This window comes from Hypomesus transpacificus, chromosome 10, assembly GCF_021917145.1.
Source record: "Hypomesus transpacificus isolate Combined female chromosome 10, fHypTra1, whole genome shotgun sequence".
NCBI classification, from domain to species: Eukaryota; Metazoa; Chordata; class Actinopteri; order Osmeriformes; family Osmeridae; genus Hypomesus; species Hypomesus transpacificus.
Genome location: NC_061069.1, coordinates 14164552 through 14179810, shown reverse-complemented (window position 1 = coordinate 14179810; position 15259 = coordinate 14164552). Strand labels below are relative to the sequence as shown.

General features: G+C 47.5%; 1 protein-coding gene across 1 annotated transcript; it reads right to left on the bottom strand.

Annotated features, from left to right (window-relative positions):
- Positions 1-2049: 2049 nt before the first annotated feature.
- onecut3b (one cut homeobox 3b) lies at positions 2050-14413 on the bottom strand. The gene is given in 4 exon segments (XM_047028166.1): positions 2050-2108; positions 2210-2429; positions 2432-2451; positions 13330-14413. Coding segments are annotated over 4 exon segments (1383 nt in total).
- Positions 14414-15259: the final 846 nt, after the last annotated feature.

Genomic DNA, 15259 nt, shown 5'->3' with positions numbered 1-15259 from the left:
TTGTGATCGCATCGCACTCCCGACCAATCGTGACCCAAGGACCCCTCCCTCCTGGGAACCTCGGGCGGCATGGTGCATTGTGGGTCAGTTTCAGAGGTGAGAGGTTGGAGACCAGAAGGGGAGGGGGGTCAGGTTAGGTGTCCCGTTGCCACGGCTACAGGAGTCTTTTGTCTCAAACAAGGATTCATATACAAATATGCACACAGTCTCACTTCAGCATGCCTCCTGGTCGTACTCGGTCACAGCACCAGTCCGTATCGTATCCACGGCGATCCACGCTTTTTTCTGAAGTGTTTTTATGTTTTTTTTCTTTTTTTTCAGTTTTTTTTTCTTTCGTTTTTTACATTTTGTCAACAAGGTGCTTGTTTACATAAACATGTAGCACAACAGAGCACATAGTCACAAGAGAGAAACGCTGTGCCTGTGGTACTTGTATTACCCGCATCAATTTTATAGAGAAAGAGAGAAAAAGAGAGAGAGAAACCATGGAAGGAAAGCGGGGGGAGGGAGGGTAAGATAATAGAGGGGTGGGACGGTAAGACAGAGGGAGAAAGAAGGGGACAAGATTGAGAAAGAGCTATTTACATTTTAGTTTTCAGTATCACTCCTCACAAGCACTGATTCATATCAACGAGATAGTTCTTGTGAGGTATGACATGGCCGTATCGCCCCCTCACCTTCACCTCCTCTGGGGTAAACATTATGATTCGCTTGCTGCTATGGCACTGGCCGACCACTGGGGGGCCCTGGCGAGGGAGAAGGCTGCAACTCGTTCTCTCTGATTATCACCGAGAGGCTTAACATCATTGGCACTCGGAATAATATTGTGATGTTAAACCTCTGTGTTTTGGCCACTAGAACGAAGAGATCTACTCCCTGCACCTACAACACTCACATTACACACTGACAATAGCATTACCGTTATTATTATCATTATTATTATTCATATTATTAGTCCAGTAACTTCCCAGTTTGATTGTTTCTCTTTGTAACCTGAAAATACCCGCTCAGTTGGCTACACAGTCTCCAGCTCTGTGGAGATGGGATTAGACTTTGTCCAAATAAAGATTTAAGAGACCACAGAGGATAAACTGTTTCGTACCAGTCCTGTCCTTCTCAGATCAGGAGTGTGTGTGTGTGTGTGTGTGTGTGTGTGTGTGTGTGTGTGTGTGTGTGTGTGTGTGCGTGCGTGTGTGTGTGTGTGTGTGTGCAGGGGGATCTGTGATAGATGAAGCTACAGGGGCTCCTGCCATCCCTCAGTGGTGTACTATCATGAACGACCACCAGAGGGCACTCTTGCTCTTGCATAGAAGCTACCAGACCACTGCAGAGAAATCACACCCTTGGGAAGATGTGTCAGATCACACACACACACACATGCTCGCACAGACAAACAAACACATTCAGGGAAAGGTTTGTGTTGTGTTTGAAGGTGACTGTTCTGAGACGGAGAGGACTGATTTAACAGGGATGGTCTTGTTACACACACTAGGTCTGTGCAGTCAGCCCCATCACCATTGTCTTATCTTGGGGTGTATGCTATGTTACCAGCTGGTAAAATACTTGAGCTTCTGGACTGATCCGAAGCAATTTTATGCCTTTAGGCTACTGTAGCTGTAACAAATTGACCCAGAAAGAGATCTTTTCTCTTAGAAGGACCATCGTGAACTGACGTTCTCATTGTCACTTTCTGGATTTTCTTTGGTTTGCAGCCAAATGATTTTAGGTGAAGGTTTACAGTCACCTATAATCCTACACCAATCTCAAACCTGTTAGATATTCTTTGGTTTTAACATAAAGGTGGCAGGGAAATACACGTAAATGATCATGGGTTATATTCGTCACAAAAACGAAATACATTTTTGTGTCAGAACAGTGGATGGCAAACCTGATTCAGACAACCAACTTCCGGCCTGTTTTCAGACCAGAACGAGGTGAATCAGGAGTGTTAGCGCTGGGCTCGAGTAAAAAAAAAAATCTCCCCAAAAAACGTCGCGATATATACCTCCGTGTTTGGAGCCTCTAGTTTAGGCCCAAACAGTCCCGCGCTTAGGCCTTGGAGAAGATGGTTGACGAGGATGAGGTTCCCGGTTGTGCTGGGGAAGAGGAAGTTGCGTTGTTGTTGTTGTTGTTATTGTTGTTGCTATTTCCATGACCGTGCGCGTGATTATGGCCGTGCACACTCCCGGTGCCCGTGCTCAACTCCCTGCACCTTCGGGGCCCCAGCGGTCGTGGCAGCGGCGGCGAGCGTTCATGAAAAAGTTGGAGACCGTGGAGAGCTCGAGACCCAGCTGCTGGGAGATGGTGATCTGCATCTCTTTGGAGGGTCGCCGGTTTTCCCGAAAGATTGCGGCCAGTGTGCGGCGCTGCAGGTCGGTAAAGACCAATCGCTGTTTCTTGGGAAGCATGTTTCTCTCCCGTCCCTTGGTCCATGTTCCTTCCGTTTACATGCTAGAAAAAGAAAGAGAGAGAGAGAGAGAGAGAGGTAGAGGGAGAGGGAGCGAGAGAGAAATACATCAGTTCACTGTACTAGTATCCGTCCTGACTTTGTGTCCGAAAGAGTAAAAAAATGCGTGCGACTGGTGCGTGTGAGTGAGACAGTGGGGCCTACCGTCTATAAAAAGACAACTTTGCTTTATCAGAAGAGCATTACGTTATTGAGAGAACTGATAAGTGAGTTTTACTTGACGCATGATTTATCTAGAGCCAGTGTAAGCCTGTGCGTTAGGATACTGGTTTAAACGGTCAAGCTGATTTGAGGTGGAGTCGGCTCGCTAAAACACGGGTCGCGCGGTGCCGTGATTCTGTGCTCTGCATCGAGGCCTAGGTAGTGTTGGTGGAGACAGTGTGCAGTTCTGCTGCCCTAAAAGCTGCAATGATCGATTTTCCGCGGTTTTCTCCTGAACACGTGGTCCAGTAATCAGGGCTCCCTTCCCCACCCAATCGATCCTCATCGATCCGCGAGCCCGCGGTGTGTGAGTGTGTATGCGAGAGAAAGAGAGTGTGTATCTGTGTATGTGTGTATGTGTGTGTGTGTGTGTGTATACGGTGTGTGTATGTGTGTGGAATTGCTTGAGCGCGCGCTGGTGTGTCACGGTAGGGAGTATCACACGAGCGCGAGCACCTGACAGACAGCTGGAGAAGAAATTGTTTATCCGCGGGAACAAAAGAAGTGTATTGAGATAGACTGTCAGAGCGCTATGGAGGTGGACATCGGAAGAGACAAAGGAATGCCTCTCTTACAACATGGCTCTGGTGCATTCTAACAACCTTACTTGTGTGTATGCGTGTGTGTGTGTGTGTTTGTGTGTGTGTGTGTCAGAGGGAGGGAGGGGGGGGATTGGTCTGATGATTGAAGGATAGGGTCTGGCTGTGATGTAAAGGTGGTGTATGGAAATGATTGATGACTTTACAGCTGGTTTAGACAACAGCAGTAAACAGATTTGACTGAGTGAGGAAGATCAATAGAAGTATGTGTGTGTGTGTGTGTGTGTGTGTATGCAGGAGGGGGCAGGGGTGTGTGTAATGTTTGACTGTGTTTTGTAAGATAATAACCTCTAAAAAGAGAGCGAGTGTGTGCGGGCCAGAGGGTAGACCAGTGTCTCTCTGTGTGGTTCCAGCCAAGCACAGCCTCCCTCTGGGGGTTCCTTGAAACAGTCTCTCTATCTAAACCACAGATACACCTGAATCACATCTCATGTGTTACAGTTTATCCCTACAAGGCTTTTGCCACTCATCTAATGAAGTGATGGCTTAACCTATTGACCTCTCACGTCTCCTTCTTACCCTTCTGTTCTCTGTCTCTCTGTCACACACACACTCTATGTCTCTCACATACATTTAGACACACACTCTCTCACACACTCCCACATACTTTACCCACACTCTCACACACACATTTTCACACAGTGTTGCTTTATCTCTCCCTCTCTCTCCCTGCCTCTCTCTCCCCCCTCCCTCTCTCTCCCTCTCTCCCTCCCTCCCTCCCTCCCTCCCTCCCTCTCTCTCTCTCTCTCTCTCTCTCTCTCTCTCTCTCCCTCTCTCTCTCTCTCTCTCTCTCTCTCTCTCTCTCTCTCTCTCTCTCCCTCCCTCCCTCTCTCTCTCTCTCTCTCCCTCCCTCCCTCCCTCTCTCTCTCTCTCTCTCTCCCCCCTCCCTCTCTCTCCCCCTCCTCTCTCTCTCTCTCTCTCTCTCTCTCTCCCTCTCCCTCTCCCCCTCTCTCTCTCAGTGCTTCTCCATCCATTCCAGTCTTCTTCATCCATTCTCCCTCCTTGTTGTTCTCCATTGTTTTAATTTGCCCCTCAGATTGATAGTCCCCATATCGATTGATCCGCGCTTCAGAACCATTTCATGGAACGTTTATTCAATTGGTCGTGGCCTGGCCATGCCAGGGGCCCTAAGTGACGCCCACGGCCCAAACTCAATACTCTCTAATGTAATGACTAAATGCTAGCGCTAATATAGTGATAATTTAATACGTAATGCTTGTTTTGAAACAACTCATGCCATCGGCCATTTTACAACGCCAACACCATTCTGGTTCTCCTCCATCAGCTGAGATGCAACGCGAAACGTGGAACGTGGAACTGTGCTCAGCTGGACTGGGATGCTCTGCCAGGCTGCAGGAACGACAGGATGTGATGTCACACAGGGTTGGTTGGAAGGTAGGTGATAGATAGATAGATAGATAGATAGATAGATAGATAGATAGATAGATAGATAGATAGATAGATAGATAGATGGATGGATGGATGGATGGATGGATAGAGGAGAAACAGAAGCATTTCTGTGATCATACTCCACTGACACTATACTCCTCCTGAGGATCAGCTGTGTCTTCTCACATCGCCACCAACGCCACGAGACGAAGACAGAAGGGCCGGATCCCAGACCAGCACCACCAACGCCATGAGACGAAGACAGAAGGGCCGGATCCCAGACCAGCACCAACAACGCCACGAGACGAAGACAGAAGGGCTGGATCCCAGACCAGCACCACCAACGCCATGAGACGAAGACAGAAGGGCCGGATCCCAGACCAGCACCACTGGACACGGCGTCCTCGACGAGCACGGGCCCCCAGCCCAAACCAGACACAGCATCGCAACCGAGACCCTAGCTCTATCCAGGATCAATACACATCTACAGATAATCAATACAGGTCCATTCTCAATGTTTCCCCATAGTCTCCTAGTAAGACACTCACTCCACATGAGAGGCTCTGGGGAGAGAGAGGAGGGCCCTTCTTGTTAGAGCAACCCTCTGTTGACCTGAGGGCTGGGGCCTAAGCCCGGCTGCTGACACCTCTCTGGTCCCTAACAGGTCAGCTTCGAGGACGAGGACAAGAGGGGAGAAAATTGCAGAGGAGGCCTACAAATGCTGATCAGCCTTTCACGTGCCCCGCGTTGTCTTGAAGCCATGGTTTGATGTTGAAGTAGCTGGTGTTCTGTGATGTTTGGTAAACATCTTGACCTGAGCAGTGTCGAAAAGAGTTCCCTCCCTAATTCCCTTTGTTTGAAAAGTCTCTATTACAATGTAAATTACAAATCAATTATCACCATATTACAGAGTAATTACATGTCAAGACAATGTCATTAACGCAGTAATCACTGCCGGATTACACATTCGGAGAGAGTTAGGTATTTACACTTAGATATTTGGACTGTGTGTCTGTGTGTGTGTTTTTGCATGCCTGTGTCGCGTGTGTGTGTGTTCGGCAGGGTGGCAGGTGCACTGGCTTAGCGATCGCACGGTTTCTTAGCTGTGGTGTGTTAGCATGACAGGACCTAGCCAAGTCACTAAGGCTAGGTGGGGCTGGCCCAGGCCTCTGCACTAGCACAGCCTGGAACTACCCTGCCGTCCTCTCCCAAGTAGAGTTGAGAACCATCAGATAGCTACAGGGTTTAGCTTAGAGAAGGTTATATTCTGTGACAGAAAATATAAATTATTTTTTATATCTCGACACATATGGTAACATAAAATATGATTGATACAGTTGGAGGATATCAGTCTGTGATTAAATCACAAAACATGTGGAACTGCAAACTGTATATTTCAACAAATACAGTATGTTGACATGAGGTGTTTAACTAAAAGCCAAATGGAATGACAGTTTTGACAGTGATTCAGGGAGAGAAGATTCAATTCTTCCACTCCAGCGTCCTAGCTTAGCGTTGACCAGGACAGATTCAAATAAAAACACGGATGCAACAGAACGCGAACGTGTCTGTTATTATGGACGTGGGATTTGTGTAAACGTTTTATCATATTTATATACATTTTCCTGTGGTCGAATTTGTAGCATATATATTGTAGTAGCTTTTAAATGTATAAATAACTAAACTTATTTTGTTTTTTTGATTTGGGAGTTGCGCCTCTCTTAGTCTGTAGATTTTTGTTTCCTAGTAGGCTAAGGACATTTTGTGTGTGGCAGGGAGGAGATTTTAAACAGCATTGAGAGCAGTTCTGTTGTGAGTCCTGTCAAGGTACACTTCAAGCATGCAAAGTGCATGCTGTGATATAGGTGAACTTCTGCGTGGTGGGAGGGATGAGGAGAAGGAGGGGGGGGGGGGGCTGCATGTGAGATTGATAACTAACCGCACCGTGCTGCTAGCCGGTGGGCCGGAGACCGACGCCGGGACCGACGGACGTGATCGCGCTTTGCGTGCGGTGAGACGGGCCTTCTCCCGCACCGGCCGGACTACTGCAGGCGAGAAACAGGCACGTCAATCACTCTGTCTGGGATGCACGGTCCATTGATTATATTGATCATAGTCCTTTTCATTGCTGTGAAATCAACGCTCAGGTTCCCACATAGACAAGGCAAAGCTGTGGCGGAACCGCTCCTTCATTGTACAATAAACTGCAAAAATTGACTGCAGATTGATTATTTGATGACATTTCGTTTATTTGCCGACGCAAATCCGGTGCTTTCTTATCTAGGACAAGCATGCAAACGGCAATTATCTGGTCGCCTGTTAAACACAGTGAGGTTGGCTTATGCGTCAAGCTTTGTGTTTGTGCTTTTTGTCTTGTCTTAAGAACAACCTTCATATAAAAAAATAATGACAACTGTGGCTTTTTTTCTTCAGTCTAATAGCTTATACAGTAAATGTAAACGTTAAATTCGTTTAAAATGTTCTGTCCTTCAAGTAGGCTAAATACATGAGACAGCGGAGGAGTAAAGGCTGTTAAATCAAACATCAAATAGGGCCTATACATAGCCTAGGCCTTTATGAAATGTGAAAGACGATCATCCGCATTTGATTTTTTGGGATAATAATTATAAGCATCAAAATAAATGAAAAATATGTTTTCTGTAGCCTATTCAGTATACTGAAAAATGCAATTGATAGGTTATTTTTATTCGACCGGCTGAAAACTGGCTTTGAACAAATCTTGCTCATTGGATTGCTCATTGAAGATTTAGTAGGTCTAAATGTTTGTTCTTTGATACTTTAAACGTTTGTCGACTTCTTCTAAATTAGAGGGGAACGAATTCCATACAATTTAGCAACAATGCAAAGTAAATAGAGAAAATTATTAATTAATTAATTCGTCTTCGCATTTTCTAATGAAAAAAAAAGCATTCAGACAATTTGTCTTGACAAATATTCGAATTATCAACCACAAGCCTTAATGGATTTTATAAGAATAAAAGGATCGAGACAGAAAGAAAGAACACACGCGTCGCGTACACACAAACACCTAGCCCAACACTCCCGTGAAATGGGCCATTGTAGTTTCATGGTTACAAAGAGCTGACAGAGGTAAGGGAGCCTGTAAATTAATTCTGATTGTAGTAACCGTTGACATAAAAACCCACAGACGTTCCCCATGCAACGGCAACGCTATCCGCAGTCTCTGCGAACCACGGACAGCGACTCGTGGTCTGCATGTGTTGTGGGGCACCTGTGAAGCCCGTTGTGACATTGCTTCTAAGAGATGCAGGCCTACACTGACAGAGTTTGATTTGATTTCAGGTAGCCTATACACCCACACTATACACACGAATTTTCGTAGCAACGAGAAGCATTTACTGTCTGCATTGTAATTTCGCTTGTTTTTCAGTAATTTCAGTAAGTCCACTCAATGTTTTGTATTATGTGTGTGAACTTAAGAAATATGCCGGTTTTGTCTTCACAACATGCTATTAAAACAACTTGACGTTGACTTGAGATGTTTAGAACAAACGTTTAGTGCATGTGTTTTCCCATGCATCTAACTTGCTTTTCTATGCTATGCCGATGGTCAACAAAGAGAGATTTTTTTATTATTATACGGTTAAAATATACTGCGCTTGGACTTAATGAGTGAATTAATTTGTTTCACAAATGTTGTGTTATAGCCTATGCGGCATTATGTGATGGTTGACTGTGTTGCTCAGCACTGGGGAAACTCCTGACGACCACATGTTTGCACTGTAGTAAGAAGAGACTATCATTGATGAGGAGAGGTAGGGAAAGGAGGAGGATGGAGACGAAGAGGGGGAGGAAGGGAGAGTAAGACGGAGGGAGGGAGAGAGAAGGATTTGCTTTGCTGGTTGGTGCAAAGCCAGAGCTGGAGGGAGGGAGGGAGGGAGGGAGGGAGGGAGGGAGGGAGGGAGGGAGGGAGGGAGGGAGGGAGGGAGGGAGGGAGGGAGGGAGGGAGGGGAGAGCAGAGGAGAGGAAATCGATACCGATTCAGAGCGAGTCAGATAAGCCTGAACAATGTATAGTGCAGACACACTCTATAACCCAATCACACAAGCATGCATACACACATACTCTCTCTCGTTCTCCTTCTCTCACGCACATACACACAAGTATGCAAAACCACATACTATCTTTTTTTACACACATCAGCATGCATTTATTCAAACACACTCAATTTCACATACATAGACACACACACTTTTACTCTAATTCTCTCGCTCGCTCTCTCTCTCTTACACACACACACACACACACCAGTATGCATGCAGACACACACATTATCTCACTCTCTTTCTCATACACACAACAGCATCCATTCATCTATACGTACAAACACTCTTACTCCATTTCTCACACTCACCCACACACAAACACACACACAGGCAGTGAAATGTGCTTGCGTGCCACCATAAAGATGCATTACATAGACCATAAACCATAGCAACCTTTAAAATCAAATGACATCACAAGCCTGGACTGCTTTGAGGTTTTGCTGACATGGGCAGAAAGGGGAACATTACCAGCTAGCTCCCAGGCCTACACACTCTACAACCAGCCTCTAAAAAGGTCTTTGTCTGCAGATCGCTTCATGAATACATCAGTTCCCTGTTATACTCTGCTGCCTCTTGGAGAAAAAAAAAAGATTGTAAAGATCTCACGAGCTTCCAGATTTTCTGAGGCGTCCCAGTGTTGAGGGCTATATTATCCCTGCCGCGTATTATCACCTGTTCCATCACGCCTCGCCCCATCATTGATCTGGTTAATGGCAGCTCCTGCCATCCATGAGTCTCTGGTGTCAGTCTTGTGGTGTGGATGTTTTCCCCTGCAGCGTGTTACCGGCTGACGATTGTGTTGAGGGTTGTGATATCTGTGCTGTTTCTGTTCACCACATATCTGGCTCTGGTTACCACAGTACAGGGGCTCACACCCCCCCCCCCCCCTGGCCTCCCTCCAGCCTCCTCCACCTCTCTCCCCCCTGTACACAGGTCCTCTCAGCCTCCCTCCAGCCTCCTCCACCTCTCTCTCCCTCTGCCCCAACCATCTGTTCCCTCTTCCTCACACAAACCTCCTCTCAGCCTCCTTCCCCCAGCCTCCCCCTTCATCTCCCCCCTCGTACAAACCTCCCACAGCCTCTCCCCTCATCTCCCTCTACCTCTCGTACTTATCAATTATTAAAGTCCCTATCGATTCCTCACACCCGCCTGCTCTATCTAGCTGTTCACACAAAGCCCAAACTCGCCGACACGCGATCAATAGCACCTCCCTACCTCTGGGGTCTCCTCGCTATTTCTACACCACCCAAGTTTGTGGGTTTGTTTACATTCAGTCGTGGTGGTGTCATTTCCTTATTTACCCTTCCGAAAGTTCCTAATGAAATACTGCCGTGAGAACGGAATGATGTAGGTTTAGACTTAATCCGATGAATGAAGTGATGCTCCTCTAAATCATTCAATGCATCTGTCGATGGTGCAGCTGTAGGTGTGTATGACAGATCCCGCATGACACACAGCGTACAGTAAACCAACACAAGGAGCCGCAAGAAGTGAGGGAAACACAGGGGGGTGGGGGTGGCGGAAAAACAGGGGAGTCAGGTGGCTGAGCGGGGTGTAGAGCATCGGGCTAGTAATCTGAAGGTTGCCAGTTCGATTACCGGCCGGTGCACATGACGTTGTGTCCTTGGGCAAGGCACTTCACCCTACTTGCCTCGGGGAGATTGTCCCTGTACTTACTGTAAGTCGCTCTGGATAAGAGCGTCTGCTAAATGTAAATGTAAACAAGGCCTGTATATAACGCATACAGTCGCTGTGGCAGCTGTTATGTCAGAGGGTGAAGGAGCTGTGAATAGATCTTTCTTTCGCCCTAAGAACAGATCACTGGTCAGTTTATCCACGTCCTCTTTGACCACAAGCATCACAGACTCACCATCTACACTGGTCTGAGACCTGCCCTTAAGTCAGCACAGATTCTCTACAGTTTATTTACTTACAGCAGGACCAAAGCACATTTAGAAAGATATAAACAGACAGAGATATTGAAAACATTTGAAAACACGTTTTACATCGTTCAACTCTCTGGGTCTTCTATTCTTTAACGGAACAAAAAGCAAAAATCGAGCGCTCCCCAAAGTATTTGCAAATACTTTGCCCATACTCGAACCAGGGACACTGGTTGTCCAAATGCTCCAAACTACCAGTCTGTACTCTGAAACCCAGCATATTCACATCAACAAACAACCAGTATTGATGGATTGATCATGAAATCACGGACAGAATGAGAATCCCGTCTCCATGTTAACCTTCAGCTCTGCTGGGGGGGGGGGGGGGGGAGGTGTGTGTGTGGAACTCTGACTTCATAAAGATGGAATCCCCTAAATGCCTTTGTCCTTTCCTTTGTTTTCCCCCTGATCCTCAGCCAATCAACAGCCAGCGGCCAGAGGGCCGTCACAATGCATGATGGGTGATATTTTGGTGATGTGCCACGAAGATGAAGGAGGAGAGAAAAGGGAAAAAGGAGATGGGAGGGAGGGAGAATGAAAGAAGGGAGATGGAAAGAGAGAGGTGAGGGTGGGAGGAAGTGAGAGAGAGAGAGAGAGAGAGAGAGAGGAGAGGAGAGAGAGAGAGAGAGAGAGAGAGGAGAGAGAGAGAGAGAGAGAGGGGGGGGGGGGGGGGGGAGGGGGAGAGGGAGAGAGGGAGAGAGGGAGAGAGGGAGAGAGGGAGAGAGGGAGAGAGGGAGAGAGGGAGAGAGGGAGAGAGGGAGAAATGGAGGAACAGAGAGGACAGGGACAGAGGGAGAGAGGGAGAGATGGAGGAAGAGAGAGACAGGGAGAGAGAGGGAGAGATGGGAGGAAGAAAGAGAAGAATCCGAGAGGGGAGAAAGAGAGGAGAGAGAGTGGGGGTTGGGTAAAGGAAGCAGCATTATTGATCTCTTATGTGCAAAGCCAGGCAAACAGAAAAAGGACAGAGCTACACCATTAATGACACTCACGCATTGACTGCAATGGGGTTCTACTATCTATCTTTCTATCTTAATAATTTTCTATCTGTCTACCTTCACATTTTTCTATCTATCAATTTTTCTTTGTCAATCTATCTATTTATCCATCTATCTATCTATCCATCTTCATTTTCTACATCTATCTACCTATTTCCATCTATCTCTGAATCTATCTATCCATCTTCATTTTTACATCTATCTATCTTTCTATGCCCATACATCACATGTAACACCATTCCATCAAAAGAAGCAATAATGATGTAAATGTTGATAAAAGCAGAATGGTGATATTTCTGAGTGTGATAGTTATACACAACAGTGAGATGCAGAAACCTATCAGTGTGGCAGTAGGGGTCACAACCTTAAGACGCAATAACCTTGTATGGTGACAATACAAGCTCTCCCTTAAGTCATGTTAGCATGTCAGTGTTTAGAGAAAACTGTATGTGTGGTGTGAGCCTGTGTGTGTTTGTGTGCGTGCGTGTGTGTGTGTGTATGGGTGTGTGTGTGTATGTTAAAGAGAGAGCATGTAATGTCCTTGAGTCTTTAAAGGAAAATGATTTATAGTTTGAGGTGGTCCTCCACCTTGGCTACCTTAACGCTGGCTTTAAGGCTTTTTCAATAAGGCTAACGAATCAGAGAAATCACTGCTCTGTCTAAATTTAGCGCTCTCACTACAAAGCGGGCTAAATGAAAAGGCGAAGCGACCGTGTGGTTATAGCCGTCTTTCAGCTCCAATTCGGGCATCGATCCGTATGCCACATTTAAAAGGGAGAGTGGGAACTGGCCTATTGATCAGTTAGCCAGGGGTCACGCGCCCCGCTGACGCGCTCCTCTCCCCTCCCCTCCGGTGCAACTAGTTGTCCAAAGCTAGTAGGCTAAACACGTCTGCACGAGCTTGGCAGGGCCTAGCGTGCGCAGCATGTGTAGGTTGCTTATTACAGCTTTCGTGTCGTACCCTAATTTCGTGACGGAAGCACAAAACACTATGAGGTACCTGCTTCAATTATGGACGCTTGATTATCAGAGGCTGGCACGACGAGAAACTATACCAGTTTGTGATTGTTTGTGATTATCTGATGTGTCGTGGATGTATCACCAGTCTACGGGGTGGGTCCGTGAAGCCTGTGCACGGTCCTTGATTCTAGAACCTTCACCTCACACCCCCTGTGTGAGAGACAGTGATCTCTCGCGCCCACCGCTCAGTCTCTCACGCAGTCACGTTTCTGGCAATAGCTAGACAATGCGTCATGTCACAGGTTGTGGAAACACATTGTCACGGAAGAAAACTATAGCTTTAACCGTTGGCTGAAAGCTCAGGCAGTTGATGCTATACGCTTCCCGTTGTGTGCGGTTACATGCGCTTTCCGTGGTGCTGAATCTCTCAGGCCATAATCTCTGGGGATCTGAATGTTCTCTGGGCAACTTTTTTGAGTTTGGTTTTAAGATGTAGACTACATTTTATATCATTAAAGCCTAGAGTTAACACCTTCGTTTATGTGAAGGAGCACGTCTATTTTCCAAAGTTTTGATTTAATCAATATCAACCCCGCATCAACAAAACGTTAATTTGTGAGTCTGTACCACAGGCTACTGTGATAGCCCACATCACGTAGGAAGGTGAGGGGAGCAAGTGGGTCTTACCCGCCAGGCGGAGAGCAGACATCCGTTGAAACTCCGGTTCTTGAAGCCACTTCCACATTCTCCGGAAGGTCTCCCGGCCGGACTTCAGTTTACTCCAGGGCTTGGGGTTCCGTAGCAGGTCCGAGAGGGTTCCTTGGGACCGGCACAAGATTCTCTGGGCAAATATCGCCTGGGGAATCGAGTAGCGCTTCAGTTCAGCCGTTATCCTCTGAGCTACTTCCTTCGTGTTGATCTCCTCCGCCTGGACCCCATTTCCCCCTCCTTGACCGGCCCCGTGGCCGTGCCTCTCCCGGTCTCCCAGCATCACCGCTCCGTTGGACTGGGAGTGGAGGTGGCTGTGCGGGTGGTGATGCATCCCGTTGAGGTTGGAGATCATGCCGTGGCCGTGGCCTCCCAAACTCCTGGCCAGGTGTTCCTGGTCACTTCTAGACAACATGGAGGCGTGGGACTCGAACCCGGACACCGGAGAGAGCATCTTGGCGTCGCTGGAGAGGTGAGGGTTGGGACCGTACGCCGACAGCGACTGCTGGGAGTTGTGCAAAGAACCGAGGCCGTTGGAGAGCGGGGAGAGGGAGCCATGGCCCATCCCGGACACGGACATCTCTTTGGGGTAATGACCGTAGAGATTGCCCATGGACGCAAGCCCACGGTGGTCGTCCCTCATCAACGTGAAGCTGCCGCTGACGTTCCCCGCAGATAGCCGCTGGTGGGCGGCTGCATGGTGGTGGGAGTGTGGGTGTGGGTGATGGAACTTGTCGGAAACCGTGGATATAGGAGGTAGGTGTTGGAGAGGAGTGAGTGTAGTATACGTGTTGCTCAGACCCATACTGGACTCACACATACTGATAGCCGGGTGCAGGTGACCGGACAGCGAAGGGTCTGTTCGGTAGTCCCCTCCCGAGCCCTCTAAAATCGAAGCCATGCTGGAAACCATCGCTGACCGCGCGCCGTGGCCGTGCGGGACCAGGTTCCGGTGAGAGGAGGACGGCGGTGGTCGCGCGTGCGAGGAGCTCATGAGATCTCCCCCCTGTGAGTGCGAGGAGATACCGTGAATGTTGCCAAGGTTCTCCATTGTGAGTTCCATTGCTGAAAGAATATATCTTCCCCCTTAGCCCACCCTCCCCGCCCGCTCCCTCCTGTTCTCTCTCTCTCCTTTCTCTCTCTCCTTTCTCTCTTTCTCTCTCGACTTTCACCCACTCTCTTTCACACACACTGAGGCGCGCACTCACTCTTCTTTCCTCGCGCCCACCTGGAGCGATAATATTATTAAACGATTTCAAAACCAATCCATTGATTAGAGTTCTGCTCGGTCAATCCAGCATGGGTTTTGCAGATCATTTCTGAGGGTCCGGTTGTAGGTAAACAACGTGTATCTCCTCGCCCACGCGCGGCAGCATGCAACCAGCCTGAGTGTCCAGCAGTGTATAAGAGCTCGTGGGCTATATCTCATCCCTTGTCCAACAGCGCTTCCACTGAAAACTGGCCGAGCCGCGAGTCAGTGTAGCTTCACGTGCCCGCGCATCCGTGTATTTAAAAAGCTGTGCCGCGGGCACGAGCACGGGTTCCTTGTTGTTGGATTTACTTTCGTCACCACATTTACTTGGTCCTATATTCTACCATGCTGTGTGCACGTGCGCGCGCGTGTGCATAGATAGACAGACAGATAGACAAATAGATAGATAAATAGATAGATAAATAGATAGATAGATAGAGACGTATGGAAAAAGGCAGTGTTTTGAAATGTAATTTAAAAAACTATATTTTCTTACACATCTGCAATTTATTTCATTTTTTTTACTTGGCCTGTCCATAATTTAAAGAATGCTGTATTTTATTAACATTCTTGATGCTAGCGCTACTCATTTAGATAAAAATGTGTTTTCCCACGCAGTGAATGGTTTAGCATTTATGCGCTTAGTGATAAACCTGG